Source organism: Hyperoodon ampullatus, assembly GCF_949752795.1.
Source record: "Hyperoodon ampullatus genome assembly, chromosome: 16".
Lineage (NCBI taxonomy): Eukaryota > Metazoa > Chordata > Mammalia > Artiodactyla > Ziphiidae > Hyperoodon > Hyperoodon ampullatus.
The window spans coordinates 31,847,633-31,865,793 of record NC_136929.1 but is presented as its reverse complement, the minus strand read 5'-3'; the positions used below and the strand labels follow the sequence as shown (position 1 = coordinate 31,865,793).

The 18,161-nt window shown below is 34.8% G+C and overlaps 1 protein-coding gene across 1 annotated transcript in view; it reads right to left on the bottom strand.

The window, feature by feature from the left end:
* The window catches only part of DIS3 (DIS3 homolog, exosome endoribonuclease and 3'-5' exoribonuclease), a gene marked incomplete at its 5' end in the record, with an annotated part of 28,670 nt that overhangs the window by 1,496 nt on the left and 9,013 nt on the right, over nt 1–18,161 (bottom strand). Inside the window, 16 exons of the mRNA XM_079721578.1 lie at nt 20–142; nt 1,061–1,219; nt 1,346–1,514; nt 1,623–1,837; nt 3,203–3,359; nt 5,217–5,303; nt 7,817–7,944; nt 9,427–9,511; nt 9,598–9,662; nt 10,613–10,714; nt 10,978–11,094; nt 11,468–11,614; nt 12,193–12,330; nt 12,459–12,572; nt 13,755–13,919; nt 14,892–15,059. Coding sequence (XP_079577704.1) covers nt 20–142; nt 1,061–1,219; nt 1,346–1,514; nt 1,623–1,837; nt 3,203–3,359; nt 5,217–5,303; nt 7,817–7,944; nt 9,427–9,511; nt 9,598–9,662; nt 10,613–10,714; nt 10,978–11,094; nt 11,468–11,614; nt 12,193–12,330; nt 12,459–12,572; nt 13,755–13,919; nt 14,892–15,059 — 2,139 coding nt within the window. The remainder of the gene's footprint in view (nt 1–19; nt 143–1,060; nt 1,220–1,345; nt 1,515–1,622; nt 1,838–3,202; nt 3,360–5,216; nt 5,304–7,816; nt 7,945–9,426; nt 9,512–9,597; nt 9,663–10,612; nt 10,715–10,977; nt 11,095–11,467; nt 11,615–12,192; nt 12,331–12,458; nt 12,573–13,754; nt 13,920–14,891; nt 15,060–18,161) is intronic.

Below are 18,161 nucleotides of genomic sequence, written 5' to 3'. Positions count from 1 at the left end.
ACTCTAAGTTTGGTCTTACCTGTGGTTCTACCAGGGACATTCGGATTTTCTGATGCTGAAGATTAGATGAGTCTAACATGATCTTCACTTTAACTTTATCAAATATACGAAGCACTGTATCTTCTATTTTAAGTGACGGTATCTAAACAAAACACATTTTACTATTTTTAATTGCTTTCTTACACTTGAGTCTTGGTTCTAATTCTTTATAATTTATCTTCCATATTAATTTAAAAGTTTAAATTCTAAAAGAACTTCAATATTTATTCAGCATATAGGTGTTCAACATAACAAAAACCACTAATCTAACAAACTCACATACATATGACCTAATTATGTGCAAACCTCCCCCTTTCATTAATGTGGTCGCAATATATCTTCATTAACTGTAGGATTCTCACCCCTTTAATTAGCAAATTGTTGGTGTTATACAGGAGCACAAAGGTAATGTGGGCAGAATTTATTGTTCTGTAGTTCTACTAAGATTAGGGAAGTAGGGAGTGTCTCAGGTAAGAGACACTTGGAATTGGTTGAAAAATTCCCTTCTTGGAGCTATAAACAGCCATTTATTCCTTTACTTTAATCCACTTGTCCACTAGGGACAAAGCATAATTCAAGTTTTCCTTAGAGGGGAAAACTTTACATGGTCTAAAAGAAAGAAATCAAGAAAAACTTTTTTTCTTTTTTTTGTGCGGTACACGGGCCTCTCGCCGCTGTGGCCTCTCCCGCTGCAGAGCACAGGCTCAGGACGCGCAGGCCCAGCGGCCATGGCTCACGGGCCCAGCCGCTCCGCGGCACGTGGGATCCTCCCAGACCGGGGCACGAACCTGTGTCCCCTGCATCGGCAGGCGGACTCTCAACCACTGCGCCACCCGGGAAGCCCAAGAACAACTCTTGTATATGGGAAGATATACTGAGCCGAGAAATTGTGAGTAAAACGATAAGCTTAGCTAGCATGAAGTTCTGTAGGGTACAAAAATAATTTTACCCTTTATAGGTACCATTTGCAACTGTCCCCCCTCCAAAAAAACCCAAAATAAAAACATTAGAAATACTGTACCTCATCATCATAAGTAAGCCGTGGCTTTGGTTTGTCCTTTTCTTCAAAAAACACTGTACCTTCTAAACCATACTTTGGAATTAACACCACGATAGCATTCTTTCTCACAAATAGAATATAAGCTTCTTCACTTACTATTCCTTTGCTTTTGAAAAATAACTGTAAAAAAGCATACAACCTTATCAAGGATTGTCTTAAAAGATTTTGAAGATAACAAAAAAAAAGATTCTGCAATTAAAAGTGAACGAAACTTCATTTCTAACATTAGTGATAGAAGGCAAATACCTGGGTATGAAAAGCCACAGATGCACGCTGAGCATACTGTGCCATTTTGTGCCGAAAATTGAGATTTTTACATAAATCTGCAAGCTTGTGTTTGTCTGTCAACTCTGGGTAAGTGCAGTCAGCCCCGATAGCCACAGCCAACAACCGATGAACAATGATGTCTGCGTATCTAGATATATGAAGGAGAAATAAGAATCATGCTATGTTAGCATTAAAATGTCCTTTTAAAACTTGAAATCAACTATTTTCTATCTCTAATTTCATAAGGAAAAAGTACCTTCGGATGGGTGAAGTAAAATGTGTGTATATTGGGGATGCTAAGCCATAGTGATGAAAATCAGTATCCATTCCAGAGCAGAAGTACACAGCTTGCATCATGCAGCGAGTTGCCAATATTCTTAACAGGGTGTTTAGATATGGGAAGGTAGATGAATCAGCCCGGTCCAAAGAGTCAGCCAAAGCCTTGGCTGTGTCAGTTTTAATTTCCAAATTCTGTGGATAAAGAAGAGGGGACAAAGCATCCTATTAAACATTTTAAAATCAGTACCAGCACGTCTTCAAAATATAACCAATCAGATTGAACAAATATGGTGTTTTTTGACCACGTAGTAAGTGTTTATATCTTTTATCCTTAACCTAGGAGAACTAAAAATAAAGTTATAAAAAGGAATGGTTGTTTTTTGCCACATTAAACCTTGAAATTTTCTGAACGCATTTGAAGGTACTACAGTATCAACACTCTTAAGAAATTTCAAGGGGAAGAGAATACTGGGAGCACTAGTGCTATCTCTCAAAGTCCAATCTGTATTTGCCTTATCTTTGTTGGGGTAGAAAAAAAGTCAAATTAGATGTGGGTATTTTTCAGCATATCTGGATTTTCTCTGCAGAGAGTTTCCCTCCATTCAAAGTAGAAGTAAAGACCAGAGGCAAAATAAACTGTATTGGTTACTACAGCTCAACGTGCTGATACAGCAATTAGCTGCTTGTTTTACTTTGGGAGCGGAGGCAAAAATACTTATATCCTCCTTCCTCTACCCAGGTCATAGAAAGAAATAGGACAGTAAGAGGAAATTCTCCAATTTACAGTACAATCCTTGGGGCAGAGGAGAAGCTGATTCTGTGCTGATGGATATGACAGGAGCAGGCCCAGCATAAAGGTCTGAAAAATCAGAAACCAACGTCATCCTGTTAGACTAATACCCTGAAATCCAACACTCCTTCTTCCAGCTCTCCTCTGGACAGGAAAGATGGGGCCTGAGCAAGTGATCCAAAGAAAACCAATGTAAGCCACAGTCACCCCAAGGGTAGGGATAATCATGCCTAAATAAGTCTACTAACCAGAGGCAGGGAGCATAAGGGGCTGAGGAAATGGGTGCCCTTTCTATGTTCTTCCTTTTTTCCACATATGCAAAAATGGACTTCTTTCTTAGGGACATGACATAAAGAGGGCTAAGTGAGTTGAAGATAAAGAGAAAAAAAAAAACTATCTGTTAAGTCTCTAAAGGTAGACAGTTCGGAGGAGGCATGAAGTAACATAGTCATAAAGAACACGTGTAAAGGCACAGAGATATGGAAGAGCTTAAGATATTATAAATAACTTAGTCTGGAATATCTGGCTTTAGTGTAGGGCTCTCTTTATTTAAAGACATTAAAGGATTTTATTAAACAAATGATTTCAAGGTGCGAAGAGATGACCACACCCAAGTTGGATGACTTCTTTTTTAATTAAAAGAACTACGGGCATATTTTTGCATCAGGAGACAACAAAATTTTTATGGAAATGTAAATATAGATTATTCAGTGCAATGGCTGGATCACTATACAAATACAGATGCTTTTTCAACTATGTGACCTTACCTTGGATCTAGCTGCCTTAACAAGAATATCGTAATTTGATGGAGGAGGGGCGGGATGTTTTCGAAGCAGAGCATACTCAGAAAATTCTTCGTGAATTTTTTTTGCAACAGAGATGTTGGCAAGTAACATAAATTCTTCCACCATGGAATTTGTTTCTCTGTCAATGGCAAAATCGTTAAATAAGGAAAAAGAATGAGACTTCTATATATCATTCACAGGTTACCTTCTCTACCAAGAGATAATGAAAAATCCTATATAAACATTCATGTGTGTGTGCACATGTGTTTTTTTAAGAACTTAATATCCCTTTCATTTCTCAGCTACTGTGCTAACGATCTCTTACTATGCGTCTACTCCATGAGTAAATCTCACGCTAGAAGAGACTTTACAAATGGCATTAAAAAACAGCCTTACTAACTCTAGTAATATATAAAATCTAAATCATAAGCATTTTCACCTCTTTATACTGAGTACAAAGAGATTTTTATTCAATTATAAGTCCACAGAAATAAAGTTTTCTAAGAATTAAAAGCTATTTAGGTCATATCAATTTTGGCTTTAAAAAAATGAAAACTTTCACTAATAAACTTTCACCCCAAAATGAAGAGATATTTAAAATAGCTATTTTGGGTGCTTATTATGGCCCAGGCATTGTGCTATAAGTGCTATATACATTGTGATATGTGTGTATGTATACATATACATATACAATACATATACACACATATGTATATATATATATGGATATAGATATTAGTCCTGGTTTTGCAGATGAGAAAACTAAAGATGTGTAACATTATTCTCTTGCTCAAGATTAGAATTATCAGTAGAAACAGGATCTGAGCCCATATACTCTGACTTCAAAGCTCTTAACCAATGTGATATTGTTTTTCATTCTACATAGTCTATGTCCACTTCAAATTTAGTTTAGTAAATGCTCCGTGTTCCGTTTAATAGTGCTTTCTTTCTCCCAAGTTACTGAACATGCATTATTAATCTGTCATTCATGTTTCCATTTTTAACAACCTTTTATAACTTCTTGACAAGATTCCTAAAATATATTAATTTTTTTTTAATATTAGGAAGACCTCTAATCATACCTTTAAAACTATGGGACAATCTCTTAGAAATGTGGTTTTTCTTCTTGGTAAGAAGAAATGGGTGATGTTCTGCTTTGGCAAAACCAGATTCAAGATTTTCCTCAAAAAAGCCCTTGGTATTGGGTTCACTGTTCCTATTAACATTAGATTTATTTGCATAGAAATTCACCCAAAGGTATTTTTAAATTTTAGCTCTAATGCTATAATGCACACACTGGTCCTAACTAACAAACTTGAGTATATTCCCATTTTCAATCCTTGGTCATCTACTAGAAAAGTGTAAATGCATGATTAATTTCAGATCACCTTACATAACAGGCATGGAAAAGAGGCCTACTCTGATTTAATCAAAACCAACCTTGCTTCCTAAATCTTAGCCCAAATCAATAAAACAGTAACAATACCTAACCTCTGACTATTCTTCACAACACCCTATGAGGTAGGTACCATTACCAATCCTATTTTACTAACAAATAAATTGAGTCATAGAGAGGTCAAATAACTTGTCCGGTGTCTGGCTTCAAAGCCCAGTGTTTGGCCACTATTCTATCCTATCACAGTATATTCTCTATTAAATACTTAAGAAATTAATGAGGGCAATCTTCCTTTACATACCATAGCTATTACTAGTCAAGTTCTAATATACCACACATTAAGACAAACCAAACTGGCAGTTTTCCTTTTATAATATTTATCTTATAAATAAGATACGTAAGTTTTATATAAGAAACACTAGAAAGTGAAATCATTTATCATTTATTTTTCTCTATATTTCATAAGTAAAAAAACTCTGTAGAAATCATAACCCTACTAAAAATAGATATTTGGGGTACAAATATGTTTTATTAATATATATACTAGATATTACCTTAAAATCAAAATCTTATCTACTACCCATCAAAAAAATTGCATACCTAAGTTCCTTGGTCTGCAGATCTATAGGATCATGAGTTTCGCTGTCCATGTGGAATCGAACTTCTGGAGAAGAAAGAGTCAAAGCCCTAAATAAGATAAAGAGGTGAATCAGTCATGTGAGCAGTAACAGATATAATTCTGGAAGTGATTCTTTTAAAACAGAAAATGATTAGAGCAAGTGCCTAACAGTTTGTCTTATGAAAGCTTTATGACCATCTGCTAAGTTTTATGTTCCATTTTCACGGATGGCCTAATATTTTACAGTTCTAAAATGCATTTAAAAAGGGAGGACAGTAGCAACACAACAAAATGAGTCCTTGTGTTTCTCAGGATTTGAATGACTTCTGTACCGAAACTGAGTTTTTACTTAGCTACAAGAGTTTGTAATCAGTTTTATAAATAAAGAAGGTAATCAATAGTATTTTATTTACTATAGGAAACAATGTATTAGGGTGAGGGATGGTGGAGAGAGGCAAAAGGGAAGCTGCCGTGGGTAGATCAGTAACATCAGAAGATCCCCAGTTCGAAAGTATCTTCCACATACACTCAACCGAGGAGAGGAGACAAACTACAACTAATGTCACAAACACTAATGGCTATTAATATCTGAGTGCTGTGGGTCAGAGAGTGCACTAGGCTAAGTGCTTTACATGCACAGTTCATTTAATGATTTGGCAAGTTCTCCTTTGACAAGTAAATTCCCACAAGGCAAGGCAAGTGTAATGTTTCTACACACCTTGATGCTATTTTCATCAGGTCAGCTCCAAATCAACCTAAAACTAAGAATTTTAATGAGGCTGGGTAACTTTGGACAATCACAAAGAAGGGAAAAAAGATGATTTGGGGCAAGTTAAGTGGGATTCCAAGTCCTTTTTTCCCTTGACTCTCCACCTTTATTAGAAGAATTACAGAAGAAATACTAGAGAGGGAATCCAGACAAATATTCTTTCCATGCATAATTTACAATAAGGTTCTAAACCACAATTAATCTGTGTTAACCGATACATCTTGACCTAAAGAGCAAGGTATACTAATCACATTTTGATCACTTTTTCTTCACAGAACATTTAAAACATGACATTTATTCTTTAACATAGACATATGATAGATAAAATAATTTAAGACACAACATATCCTTTAAGAAGGTGAAAGACACCAATTTTGTTTTTACTGATTCCTTTCTCTATTCATCCTAAGACTGAGAAGACTCGATGTTTTACCAGTAGATGACTATCTATCAATACTTACAAAACTAGAAGTACAGAGTGTTCAAGTTAACGAAATATCTTTCCTGTCCTAATTAGCGGAAGCTGTTACAGATGCAAATTTACATCTCTTACTTTAAAACTGCCAAAATAAATACAGTTTCAATTTGTTTCATTCACTTTGCTTTTACAACGAACTTTGTTCTGATGCCTGGCATACTGAAACCCTTCAATAAACGAATACTTGATGGAAAATGTGTTGTTTTGTATTACAAAAGAAATCTAACTATACTCCTCTTATTTACATCTTAATGACAAACCTGAGCAATAGTTTCACTGGGTTTTACTACATCCAAATTATCCTTATATAGTTCCAAGTTTCATATTAAGGATCATGAGAAAATTCCCAGAAAACTGAAGTGTGAGTAGAGACAGGGTTGGCTCAGCATAAATACCTAGAACAACACCGTCCAATGGAACTTTCTGCAGGGATGGAAATGTTCTCAATCCACCTTGTCCAACATGGTAGCCACTAGCCAAATGTGGCTACTGAGGACTTGAAATATGGCTAGTGTGACTCAGGAACTGAATTTTTTATTTTAATTTTAATGAATTTTAATTTAAATAGGCACATCTTATGAAAACAGCACAGATCTAGAGTTTGCACTCCCCAACAAAAACAGTTTTAGTAACTACTTGTGACCCTACCCTGGATGGGCACGGGAACCCAGAGACCAACATATGAAAGGCTCAAGAACCTGCTTTACTCTGACAGTTGATGTTTTTCAAGAATCAAATTTCTTCTAACTACTTCAACAAGTTTGGGTACTTGGATACTCCTTAAAACTCCTCTGCAGTCTGGTAAATGCCAAGATATAACAGCTAAAAGATGTAAACCTGCCACTAGCAATCATATCTTTGGAAAGACTGCTTCTAGGTAACTCTTAATCATTTAAAAAATGAAGGTGTTGGATTAAACAACCTCTAAAATCTCTTCCAACTCTAAGTGCAAGAAGGACTTCATCTATATTTATTTAAACATCTGAAAACCAATGTTCAATCTTGAAACTCATTTCTAATTAAAATCAGGAACAATCCATAGAACAGTCTTAAGACAATCTTGCCTTCCTAGAATTTCTTCAAGATCTTTAACTCAAACTTATCAAGATCTTGGACACAACAGAACTCTTGAACAAACATCAGTCCAGAATCAAGTTGCTAATATTTAAAAAGGTATCTAGAAGAAATGGAATGTTTCTACTTAAGGGTCCCTATTCAGCCTATTAAATAATTCATCATTGTCCATGATAAAACACTTTAAAGAGTTCACAAGTTATCTTAATACCAGGGTAGGTGAATTAAGACAAATCTTAATAACTATTTTTGAAATGTACCCATTTTCAATTCTTCTTTTTTTCAAAATTTTAGCTAGTTTATTTAGTCCACGGAGACTAGTAGTAATACTATCATTCATGGTTGCTGAATCAATTCTCATCTGAGCTTCAGCATATGTAAGGGAAGCCTAAAAAAGAAACCATATGTTAATACAACGCTTATGAAAACTGGCTTACTATATTCTCATATTTCCACTACATAAAATCCATGATTTCAGAAAACCTAAAATCAATAACAAAAGAAGAGATTCCTATCTATAATATTTATACTCCACACCTATGATTTCTGGTTCATTTACTCTTATCTGATGCATTACACAACATAAGCGAACTTAGTTTAAAACAAAATAAAATGGTAGAATTGTTAGTAAATAGTTTAAACTCTTTACTCATAGTTCAGTTAATGTATAAAACTTAGGTAATGTTAAAATAAAATAAAAGGAAGGTTAGATTATTCTCTGATAATGACTGTAGAGTGAAATCCTTTCCAGAGAACCAATACTGCCTTACTCACTGCAAATAATTAATAAAATTGTAATAGTCTAGACATCGTGTTTTATAGGAAATCTACTAAATACCCAAAATTAAGTATTTAACCTAAGAATCAGAAAAATCATAGTAGAAAACATTAATTTCCAATTACAATCCAAATATACAAATAGTACCTCTGTTCCTATTTCCCTCCTTATGGAAAATACCATTTTTTAGCTTTTTTTTTCTAAGCAGCTTTTTGAGTAAAAATCAGGGATAATATAAGAGAGTTAGGTGATGCAGACCAGGTCAGATTCTTGGGAGAACCAACTTATCTATCAGGGGATAAGAGTTCCCCATCTAAAAATGTTTTGTTATATGTTTACTAATTTTTTTTCATATAATTTTGTAACACTGGCCAAGTCTAGGAGAATTATAAACATCCTATTTAAAAATACTAATCTAGGAAAATTTAAATCATTCACACATTACTACCTGTCAGTTTAACACTGCTTTGTTTCCAATCACCAGCTGATTAGAAAAGAATGATGTCAAAGGGAGAGAAAAAGCAGGTAAACTTGGAAAACAGATCATTGGAAGAAAAGTGGTTTGGCAAACATCAGAGGTAGATTCAGGGCAAAATGAGAACACAAGGGAATCTGGGGAAAAGTATAAAAAAAAGGAGAAGAATGAGAAACATAATCTGGCTCCATTCTGTGTGAACATCGATCTCAGGCTAGTCCTACTGGAATTCAACCATGATTTATCACATTATTTCAGTGAGAAAATGCGAGGAACAAGGAGACGGTGTACATGCCATCTTTTAAAATACTAACCAGTTATAAACTGGGACAACTTCAAACACTGGAGCTCCTGAGTTAGGGCTAAAAGAAACCTACTCGGTCTCCTCAAGTATATAGGCTTTTTAAGTTTCTGAATACAGGAAAACTGCCACATAAATTCATTTCTAAATAGCAGCAAAAATTAAGCAAATAACTGAAAACAACTAGAGTTTGCTGCAACACTGGGGAAAAACTTATTATTATTATTATTAATAAGCCTAACTTTTTCAAAACAATCTAGAACATTGTTAAAAGCACCAAAGATGTTAAACATGAAGTAGTAACCATGAAACCAACCTTTGAATTAATGACACTTTTGGTAAACTTTGTTTTTAAGATTTCAGCATTGTGATTCATTTCCCAAATACATGAAAATGCCAACCTATGGGAAAAATAGATGGCATCGGTTAATGGAAATCAGTTAAAGTAGTAAATACTATGTTTTTATGAAGAAATGTAAATAAGTACCTGTCAACGTTAGATCTTAGGGAACATAAGTTAGAGCTAAGCAACTCTGGAACCATGTCAATCCTCTGGAACAAATAAAATAGAGGTTGTGGATTACTGAGCTGTCTCCACACGTTTTTTGAGGTTCTACTCTCAAATATCAATAGCATTGATCTTACAAGGGGAAAAAAAAGGCCTTTGTGAAAAGAAGTGAGAAAATGTGAAATAAAAAGTCTATTTCTAGAAAAGTAGTTACACATAATTTTTACAAGGGAAGCAATGAAAGAAAACTGGATTTCACGTCAGTCAGTCTAAGTTTAAGTTCTCTACACTACCCACCTAGCTGTGCTCTAAAACTTTGAAATCTCTGCTCTGTACAATACGTTTGTACTAGATAACAGACACAGGCCCTAACAGCTCTACGAGTGGACCTTCCTCCAATACTTCACACAAACTACATGGTGTTTTCAATATTCTAAAAAAAGAGAAACACTAAATTTTTATGGAAAAAAGCTACACAGAAGAACTTTAACAATGAATTTACCACAGACTAAGCTTAACTTTCCCTTCTACTTTCACAATTTTTCTCTGTAAGTTTATGGGAGCATACTTAATGAAGAATAAATGGTAAATTGTGACAGAACAGACTCGACTTAACTATATATAAAAAACAGAAAATATATTAATTACCCACCAATAATAAGTTAAATGCTACACAACAATTTATATCAACTACATCTACTTGTTATTTGGGTCACTCAATAACAAAACACATTGCAATATTTTCACTGATTTAAGGCCATCTTATTCTATGTATGTCTTTTAGCTAATTCATGTACTATTCCAGACTGTTCAAGAATCCAAAAGTGCCCATGACTTTGACAAACTGCACCATTAACAAAGTAGTAATTCATATTGCACTATATACTAAGGCTGTCTTCTTCTCAGGAAATACCTCAGATGGTTTTATTATTAAGAATAAAACAGATGATGGAAATTATGTATCAAAATTCCACTCTAAATTTAACATATTTACCTTTTCACAAAGATACACAGTTGTTCCCCTTCTAGCTGATTCTTGATCCAATGCATTTCCTGGTCTAATAAAATGGCTAACATCAGCAATATGAACACCAACCTTAAAAAGATAAAAAGGATGTCAACATGCTTAATTGGGTAAATGTACTAATCGAGTTCTAATGAGAAGAAATACGGCAAAAAGGAAAAAGGACCTTAGTCACAGTTACCATTTCAATTTTTTACATGCCCATTAGTCTCTGCATCTACAACTGACTCTACTTGACATAAACAACTCTCAAACAAATTCTACAATGGGTCAAAAGAAAATTAACTCAAGACCAGAACTATATTTGGATAGAGCGTCATTATAATTATGAATACCTCCAAATTTCCATTTTCAAGTTCTCTACAATGGAGAGCATCGTCTATATCAGTACATCCTGGGGGGTCCACACTACAGACACACAGATGTCTCAGGTCTTCTCTGTTTTTCATGTCCTAGAAGATGCCACATTATTAAGAAATAAAAAACTATTTTGGTGGTACAGATGTAACACAAGCTCTTATGCAATCAACAATATCTATAAATTAAAAAAAACAGCTTTATTTCTTAATTATAACTGCACATCATGATTTATAACTTGTGAACTCCTCATCTTAGGAAAATTTGACATAAGCTAATGTCTGTCCCCTAGAAAAGTCTGTCTTTCAGTAAAGCAAATGATTTCCGTGATACCTAAGAGTTCTACCAAACTAAATGCAGGGGAGGAGGGGACTACAGTTTCTACATATTTTTAAAAAACACATGCAGAAATCAAACAAAATTAGTAGCTCAGATACAGTGATTCACTAAGAATTCTTTTCAACATACCTTCTCAGTGATGCTCCAGGGCATCTTTGGAAGAAAGCTAAGAACAGCCTGTGAGAAAGGCTGATGGGGAACATCATGCTCAAGTAACAAAACTTCTGTTTCAGTCTCTTTGTCTCCGACTTCACCTAAATTTTTTACAAAGTGCCCCTAAAACCAAAAGATATTATTAGAAAGGTGTATTTTACAGCTTTCTGTTTAGCAATTTATATTTTACTATCACATTAAATCCCTGAACATTTACATATCACTTTAGTATTTCTAAATGTTCTCCACACTTCTTAAAAATGACAACTAGGTAAATTAAACCTAAAAATGACAAAAGACTTCTCAAGTGATTTATGGGGGAGACTTCCCAAGGGCCCAGTTCTCATATAACAAGGTGTCTGTTTATTATTATTTTTCAGGTTTAAAATGTGCTTCAAATATCCTACCTTCCAAATTTGTTTATTTACAATCTACTTAGGTCTCAAATGCTGTTTTTGTAGTTGCTGTCACCAAAAGTTATTTGTTAGGAAGTTTGAGTAAAAGTCACCAAATGATTTACATTGGAATTTCTTAAAATTAATTTTCAAATTGGACATACACTTATCAGGTAACTGTGAAATACTTCCAGATCTCAGTATGTATTTTATACAAAAGCAGATTCTATTTTCAGTAAAAGAAGCAACTTTATTCCCAAAGTTTTAATTAAATATTCTAAAATAAAATGATTAATTCAAGCTTACATTTGGATATCTGGAATTTCTGGGCCAACCATCAATAGCAACAATAATTCTCTGCCCTTCTAATGTAGAGGCCTGTCTGGTTTCTATCCGAATTCTAGGGATTCTCTTATCAGCAGGAGTAAAGAGATGTCTTCTTGACTAGAGAAAATTAGGAAAAAAAGATTTTACACATACAAAAAAGGCTGGTTATGCGGGCAAGGTGAGGGCTGTAAGTTCTATTCAATGTATTTCATTTTTTATTACTTAGCAACATGCTCTTTACTCACCTCTTTAATATCAGACTTGGAAAGCATGCCACAATATGGTCTCCAGTTCCTTCTTATTATTCCAACAACTCTACCTGTAGGCTTTAACATTTTTTCACTTACAGCAGTCTTAAGCTGAGATGTAAAAATAAAAGTAAAAATCTTCAGTTATCTTTCCTGTAAGGATAATGAGACAATTTCCCTTCAAAATTAGAATACAGATACCTTCTCAGGCAGTAAATTAGGACATAAAACTATGGAATTTTGATGCTTCAAAATTCTAGGCAAGAGCATGCCAAACAAAACTATAGAAACAGTTCCATAATAAAGCACTACAAAAAAAAGAGAATCAAAAAAATAAAAGTAACTGAATAAATATGTCAGAACTGGACTCTGCAGTTTTAATATGAAGATTTACTGACTTGCACACATGTGCGTGCATAAACACACACACACGCACAGGTCTGGTAATTAAAAGACTAGGATTTTAGTACTTGTTTTCAATAATTAGCTGAGTGGCGTTCATTAATTCATTAAAAAAAGATGTATCTTTAAAGGTTCGTCCTTATCCAAAATATAAATCCAAACAAATAACAGTTCTTATTGGAAATAGCAGAAGAACCTTATGGTATTTCACCTCTAACACTCTCCTATGGCCTGGACTCTGCAAAGATAATGTTATAGTAAGACTCCAGAGTAGTGAATATAATTCACATAAAGAGAACTACTACTAATGTTGTGTGAATTCCAACTACTTGTATTATTCTTGTAATTCTAAAATGGGAAAATAAATAGGTCCTATCAGTTAGACTTTAGGTCATAAGAAACAACTGAAAGCACTCTCTTCATAATAAGTATGGTAATAGAGAAGGAATTATTAAACAGACCCATTTGTAAGGGCCCAGATGTACATCTCTTATGCTGAAGGAACTTTAACATTACATAAACGCATTTCAGAAAACTTAAAATTTGTATTTACTTAAACCTCACTAATTCAGCCAGATCGTACACCTGAATGTCAGAATTCAAGTTTCATACTCAAGTCTTTTTGTATTTAAACCTTTGTTTTATTTGAGCAAAATAAGACGTTAATTTAAAAGCAGACTACTTAGAGGAAAAGAAATCAACTATGTGTTTGACATATATTATTAAACTGACAGAACTATAATTTTATTCATTATAAATAGCAAATAAAATAAATATTAATAAAATAAATCTGAAAGCAATGAAACTTGTTTAATTTTTTCCAAAGACAATACATTAACAACTTATTCAAAGCTACACAGACAAAAAAATAAAACTTTCTTGGTTTCATACAGTGCGTTCTCTCTCCTCTTCTTTCTCCATATCATCTTCATTTTGACCTTCGTCAAGTAAAACCACAGAAGATGGTGCTACCCACTGATTCTTCGGAAGAAGCTCCACAGCCACAATATCTTCATGAATAGCTCGGTTTAAATTTTTAAGTCCTTGTAAGATTATCTGTGTGAAACAGCAAATGACACGTGCCCAGATATTTTCAAAGGCAATATAATAATGGGAAGGTTGCCTACAGAAGTTTAGATATATTCTGATGTCTCTCTGTTTCTATTTCCCCTCCTTTATACATTTTCTTCCTTTATAGTGGGGCCCTTTACTCTGCCTTCTTAATTTCTCAATAGCAAATAGAAAAAACATGGTCAGAAAATATGGGTTGTGTTCATGGCTCTACCATAACTCTTACATTAGTACCACAATTTCTTAATCTCTCTAAATCTCAGGGTCCTGATTGGTAAAACAAAAAAGAGAGTACCTACTCTTACAGGCAGAGTTGAAAATAAATGAAATGCAGCGTTCAAAGCAATGAGACGAGTACCTGCCCAATAGTGAGCACCCCAAAACAACTGCTATTTGCTTTAAAGTGTGTGAAGCTCTCCAGAGCAATTATACATTATGTAAACAGTATTTCCCACAGTAGATCATAATACAGAAAATAGAGGTACCATAGTGGGGTGCTTTGTTGTTTTTTTTTCGGTACGCGGGCCTCTCACTGTTGTGGCCTCTCCCGTTGTGGAGCACAGGCTCCGGACGCGCAGGCTCAGCAGCCATGGCTCATGGGCCCAGCCGCTCCGCAGCATGTGGGATCCTGCTGGACCGGGGCATGAACCCGTGTCCCCTGCATTGGCAGGCAGACTCTCAACCACTGCGCCACCAGGGAAGCCCCTTTAGTGGGGTTTTTATTGATTAGATTTTTATTCTCTTAAAAGTGGGTTAATAGTTCTTTTCCTCAATAAGCAGTTTTCTGAAAAAGTGATTAATTCTACTAGTATCTATGACCTTTCACATAATTTTCTTCAAGCTGATAAATTGGGAGGATAAAGCAAATTTAACTTCTTGTACAAAAATGTTAAACACTTGTGGAAAAAAAAGAACAGAAAACATTTTAGTATAAAAGGAATTTATGCACACACTTGCCTCTTTATTGTCTTCAGTGTCACCATGAACCCACACTGTAGCTTCTAAGTAATTTTCCCTGCTGGCTCTAAATGTCCCTTGAAGGTATGTACCAGATTTTATGCCTTGTTGTAGCTTACTTAATGGAAGATGCTCTAAAAATATTATTTTTCCACTTTCTATTTCATTCTGTGAAATAAACAAACCAAGAGATATAGTTAGTAGTGAGCCTTTTGTATGCACCATATACAACTATTAACACCATCAGGTAGTTTTTAAAACAACCATCCACATTATGGTATATACCACTGTATGAATTTGAACGAACATAGCACAGCAAGAAAAAAATGCTTTCTATTCTTAGAAATACACAAACATTTCCATTTCATTATATTTAGGTGTCAGCTACAGATGCAGAACACTAAGAAACTCTGTGTACCCCCCTACCCCTACCCAGGCCTCCTGGAATGAAGGTGTGTAGTTAGGTGATCAAGTGAGCAGGTAGGTATGTAAAGGATAATGGAAAACCTCAACTGCATGAAAAGACTGTGGTTCCTGAAAGCACAAGAAAAGCTATTTTTATTTGGATTATTTTAAACAGCTAAGGCTGTTAGATAGAGGTAGGCTGGCATCTACTGTACATCCACCACAATACCTTCCAGGATTCTCAAAGACCTCAACATCCAAAATCCTGATTGCTTGGCTCCTTCAGTTTTCTTCATTTCCTAAATTCCCTACCTTCTGAGATCACTTTATACCTTCTTTTTTTCTGCTTAACTCTCCAAGTTCCTTGTCTCCCTTCCTCACTCTCAAATGAAGGACCTCCATCTCCACACTGAGAATCAGCAGCAGTCACTCGAGACCTACTACACCTCCCTACCACTGAATCTGCTCACCTATGTGAGCATCTCCTCTCCTCTATTCAAGAACTCTGTCCTATAATTACCTTTTCTCTGGAATCAAATTTCCCCCCTCTCTACTATAACATCCTCACCATCATATAAAGTAATATAACCTATTTTAAAAAAATAGGGACCTATTAAATACTATGATCCATTAAATAAATTAATTAATGATATGGTCTATTGAAATACATTGATTAACTGATTAACTAATTATTTCCTCATAGCCCCAACCTATCACCAAGTCCTAAAATCAACAAAATATTCGTATCAACAAAATATAACCAATATCTGATCTACTTCTCACCACCTTAACTGCTGCTACCATGATCAAATTTTTGGTCTTGTCTCCTAGGGGTACTAAAATATCCTCCTAACTGGAGGACCTTGCTTCTAATCTATTCTCCTTAGAGCAGCCAAATGGATATTGCTATTCTGCTCAACAGCTGTCTAGCACTCATGGGCTAAAATCCAGTTTTTTTTTCCCATGACTCACTACACCCTGAATGATCTGGTCTCTACCTATGTTTCTGACTTCATCCCTAACATTTTCTCCCTTGCTCACTCCATCCCAGCCACACTTTTAGCTATTTCTTGATCTTGCCAACTTATTCTAACCTCAGAGCCTTTGAACTTACTGTTCCTTCTGCATGAAATGCTCTTCCCCTAGTTGATGTTAATACATGGTTAACTCCCTTACATAATGTAGCTAATATGTCTCTGTCTCAAAGCAATTTGCTTTGTTAACATCCCTCCTAGCTCAGCTTAGACATTACTTCTATCAGGAAGCCTTGATATCCCAAATCAGGGTTAGATGCCCTTGCTAAGTTCAGTCAGTTCTCCTATAATGTTTGTTTTGAAAACACAAATGTGTTCCAATGCAACTGATATATTAAAAAATACCAGGTGACAACATAGGAGCACCTCAATACATGAGGCAAATGCTAACAGCCATAAAAGAGGAAATCGACAGTAAAACAACCATAGTAGGGGACTTTAACACCTCACTTTCACCAGTGGACAGATCATCCAAAATGAAAATAAATAAGGAAACACAAGCTTTAAATGATACATTAAACAAGATGGACTTAATTGACATTTGTAGGACATTCCATCCAAAAACAACAGAATACACTTTCTTCTCAAGTGGTCATGGATCATTCTCCAGGATAGATCATATCTTGGGTCACAAATCAAGACTTGATAAACTTAAGAAAATTAAAATCATATCAAGTATCTTTTCCGACAACAACACTATGAGACTAGATATCAATTACAGGGAAAAATCTGTCAAAACTACAAACACATGGAGGCTAAACAATATGCTACTAAATAACCAAGAGATCACTGAAGAAATCAAAGAGGAAATCAAAAATACCTAGAAAAACATGACAATGAAAACACGACAACCCATAACCTACGGGATGCAGCAAAAGCAGTTCCAAGAGGGAAGTTTATAGCAATACATTCCTACCTCAAGAAACAAGAAAAATCACAAATAAACAACCTAACCTTACACCTAAAGGAATTAGAGAAAAAGAACAAAAAAACCCCAAAGTTAACAGAAGGAAAGAAATCATAAAGATCAGATCAGAAATAAATGAAAAAGAAATGAAGGAAACAGTAGCAAAGATCAATAAAACTAAAAGCTGGTTCTTTGAGAAGATAAACAAAATTGATAAACCATTAGCCAGACTCATCAAGAAAAAAGGAGGAAGACTCAAATCAATAGAATTAGAAATGAAAAAGGAGAAGCAACAACTGACACTGCAGAAATACAAAGGATCATGAGAGATTACTACAAGCAACTATATGCCAATAAAGTGGACAACCTAGAAGAAATGGACAAATTCTTAAAAAAGCACAACCTTTCCAGACTGACCAGGAAGAAATAGAAAATACAAACAGACCAATCACAAGCACTGAAATTGAGACTGTGATTAAAAACCTTCCAACAAACAAAATCCAGGACCAGATGGCTTCATAGGCAAGTTCTATCAAACATTTAGAGAAGAGCTAACACCTATCCTTCTCAAACTCTTCCAAAATATAGCAGAGGGAGGAACACTCCCAAACTCATTCTACGAAGCCACCATCACCCTGATACCAAAATCAGACAAAGATGTCACAAAGAAAGAAAACTACAGGCCAATATCACTGATGAACATAGATGCAAAAATCCTCAACAAAATACTAGCAAACAGAATCCAACAACACATTAAAAGGATCATACACCATGATCAAGTGGGGTTTATTCCAGGAATGCAAGGATTCTTCAATATATGCAAATCAATCAATGTGATACACCATGTTAACAAACTGAAGGATAAAAACCATATGAACATCTCAATAGATGCAGAAAAAGCTTTTGACAAAATTCAACACCCAT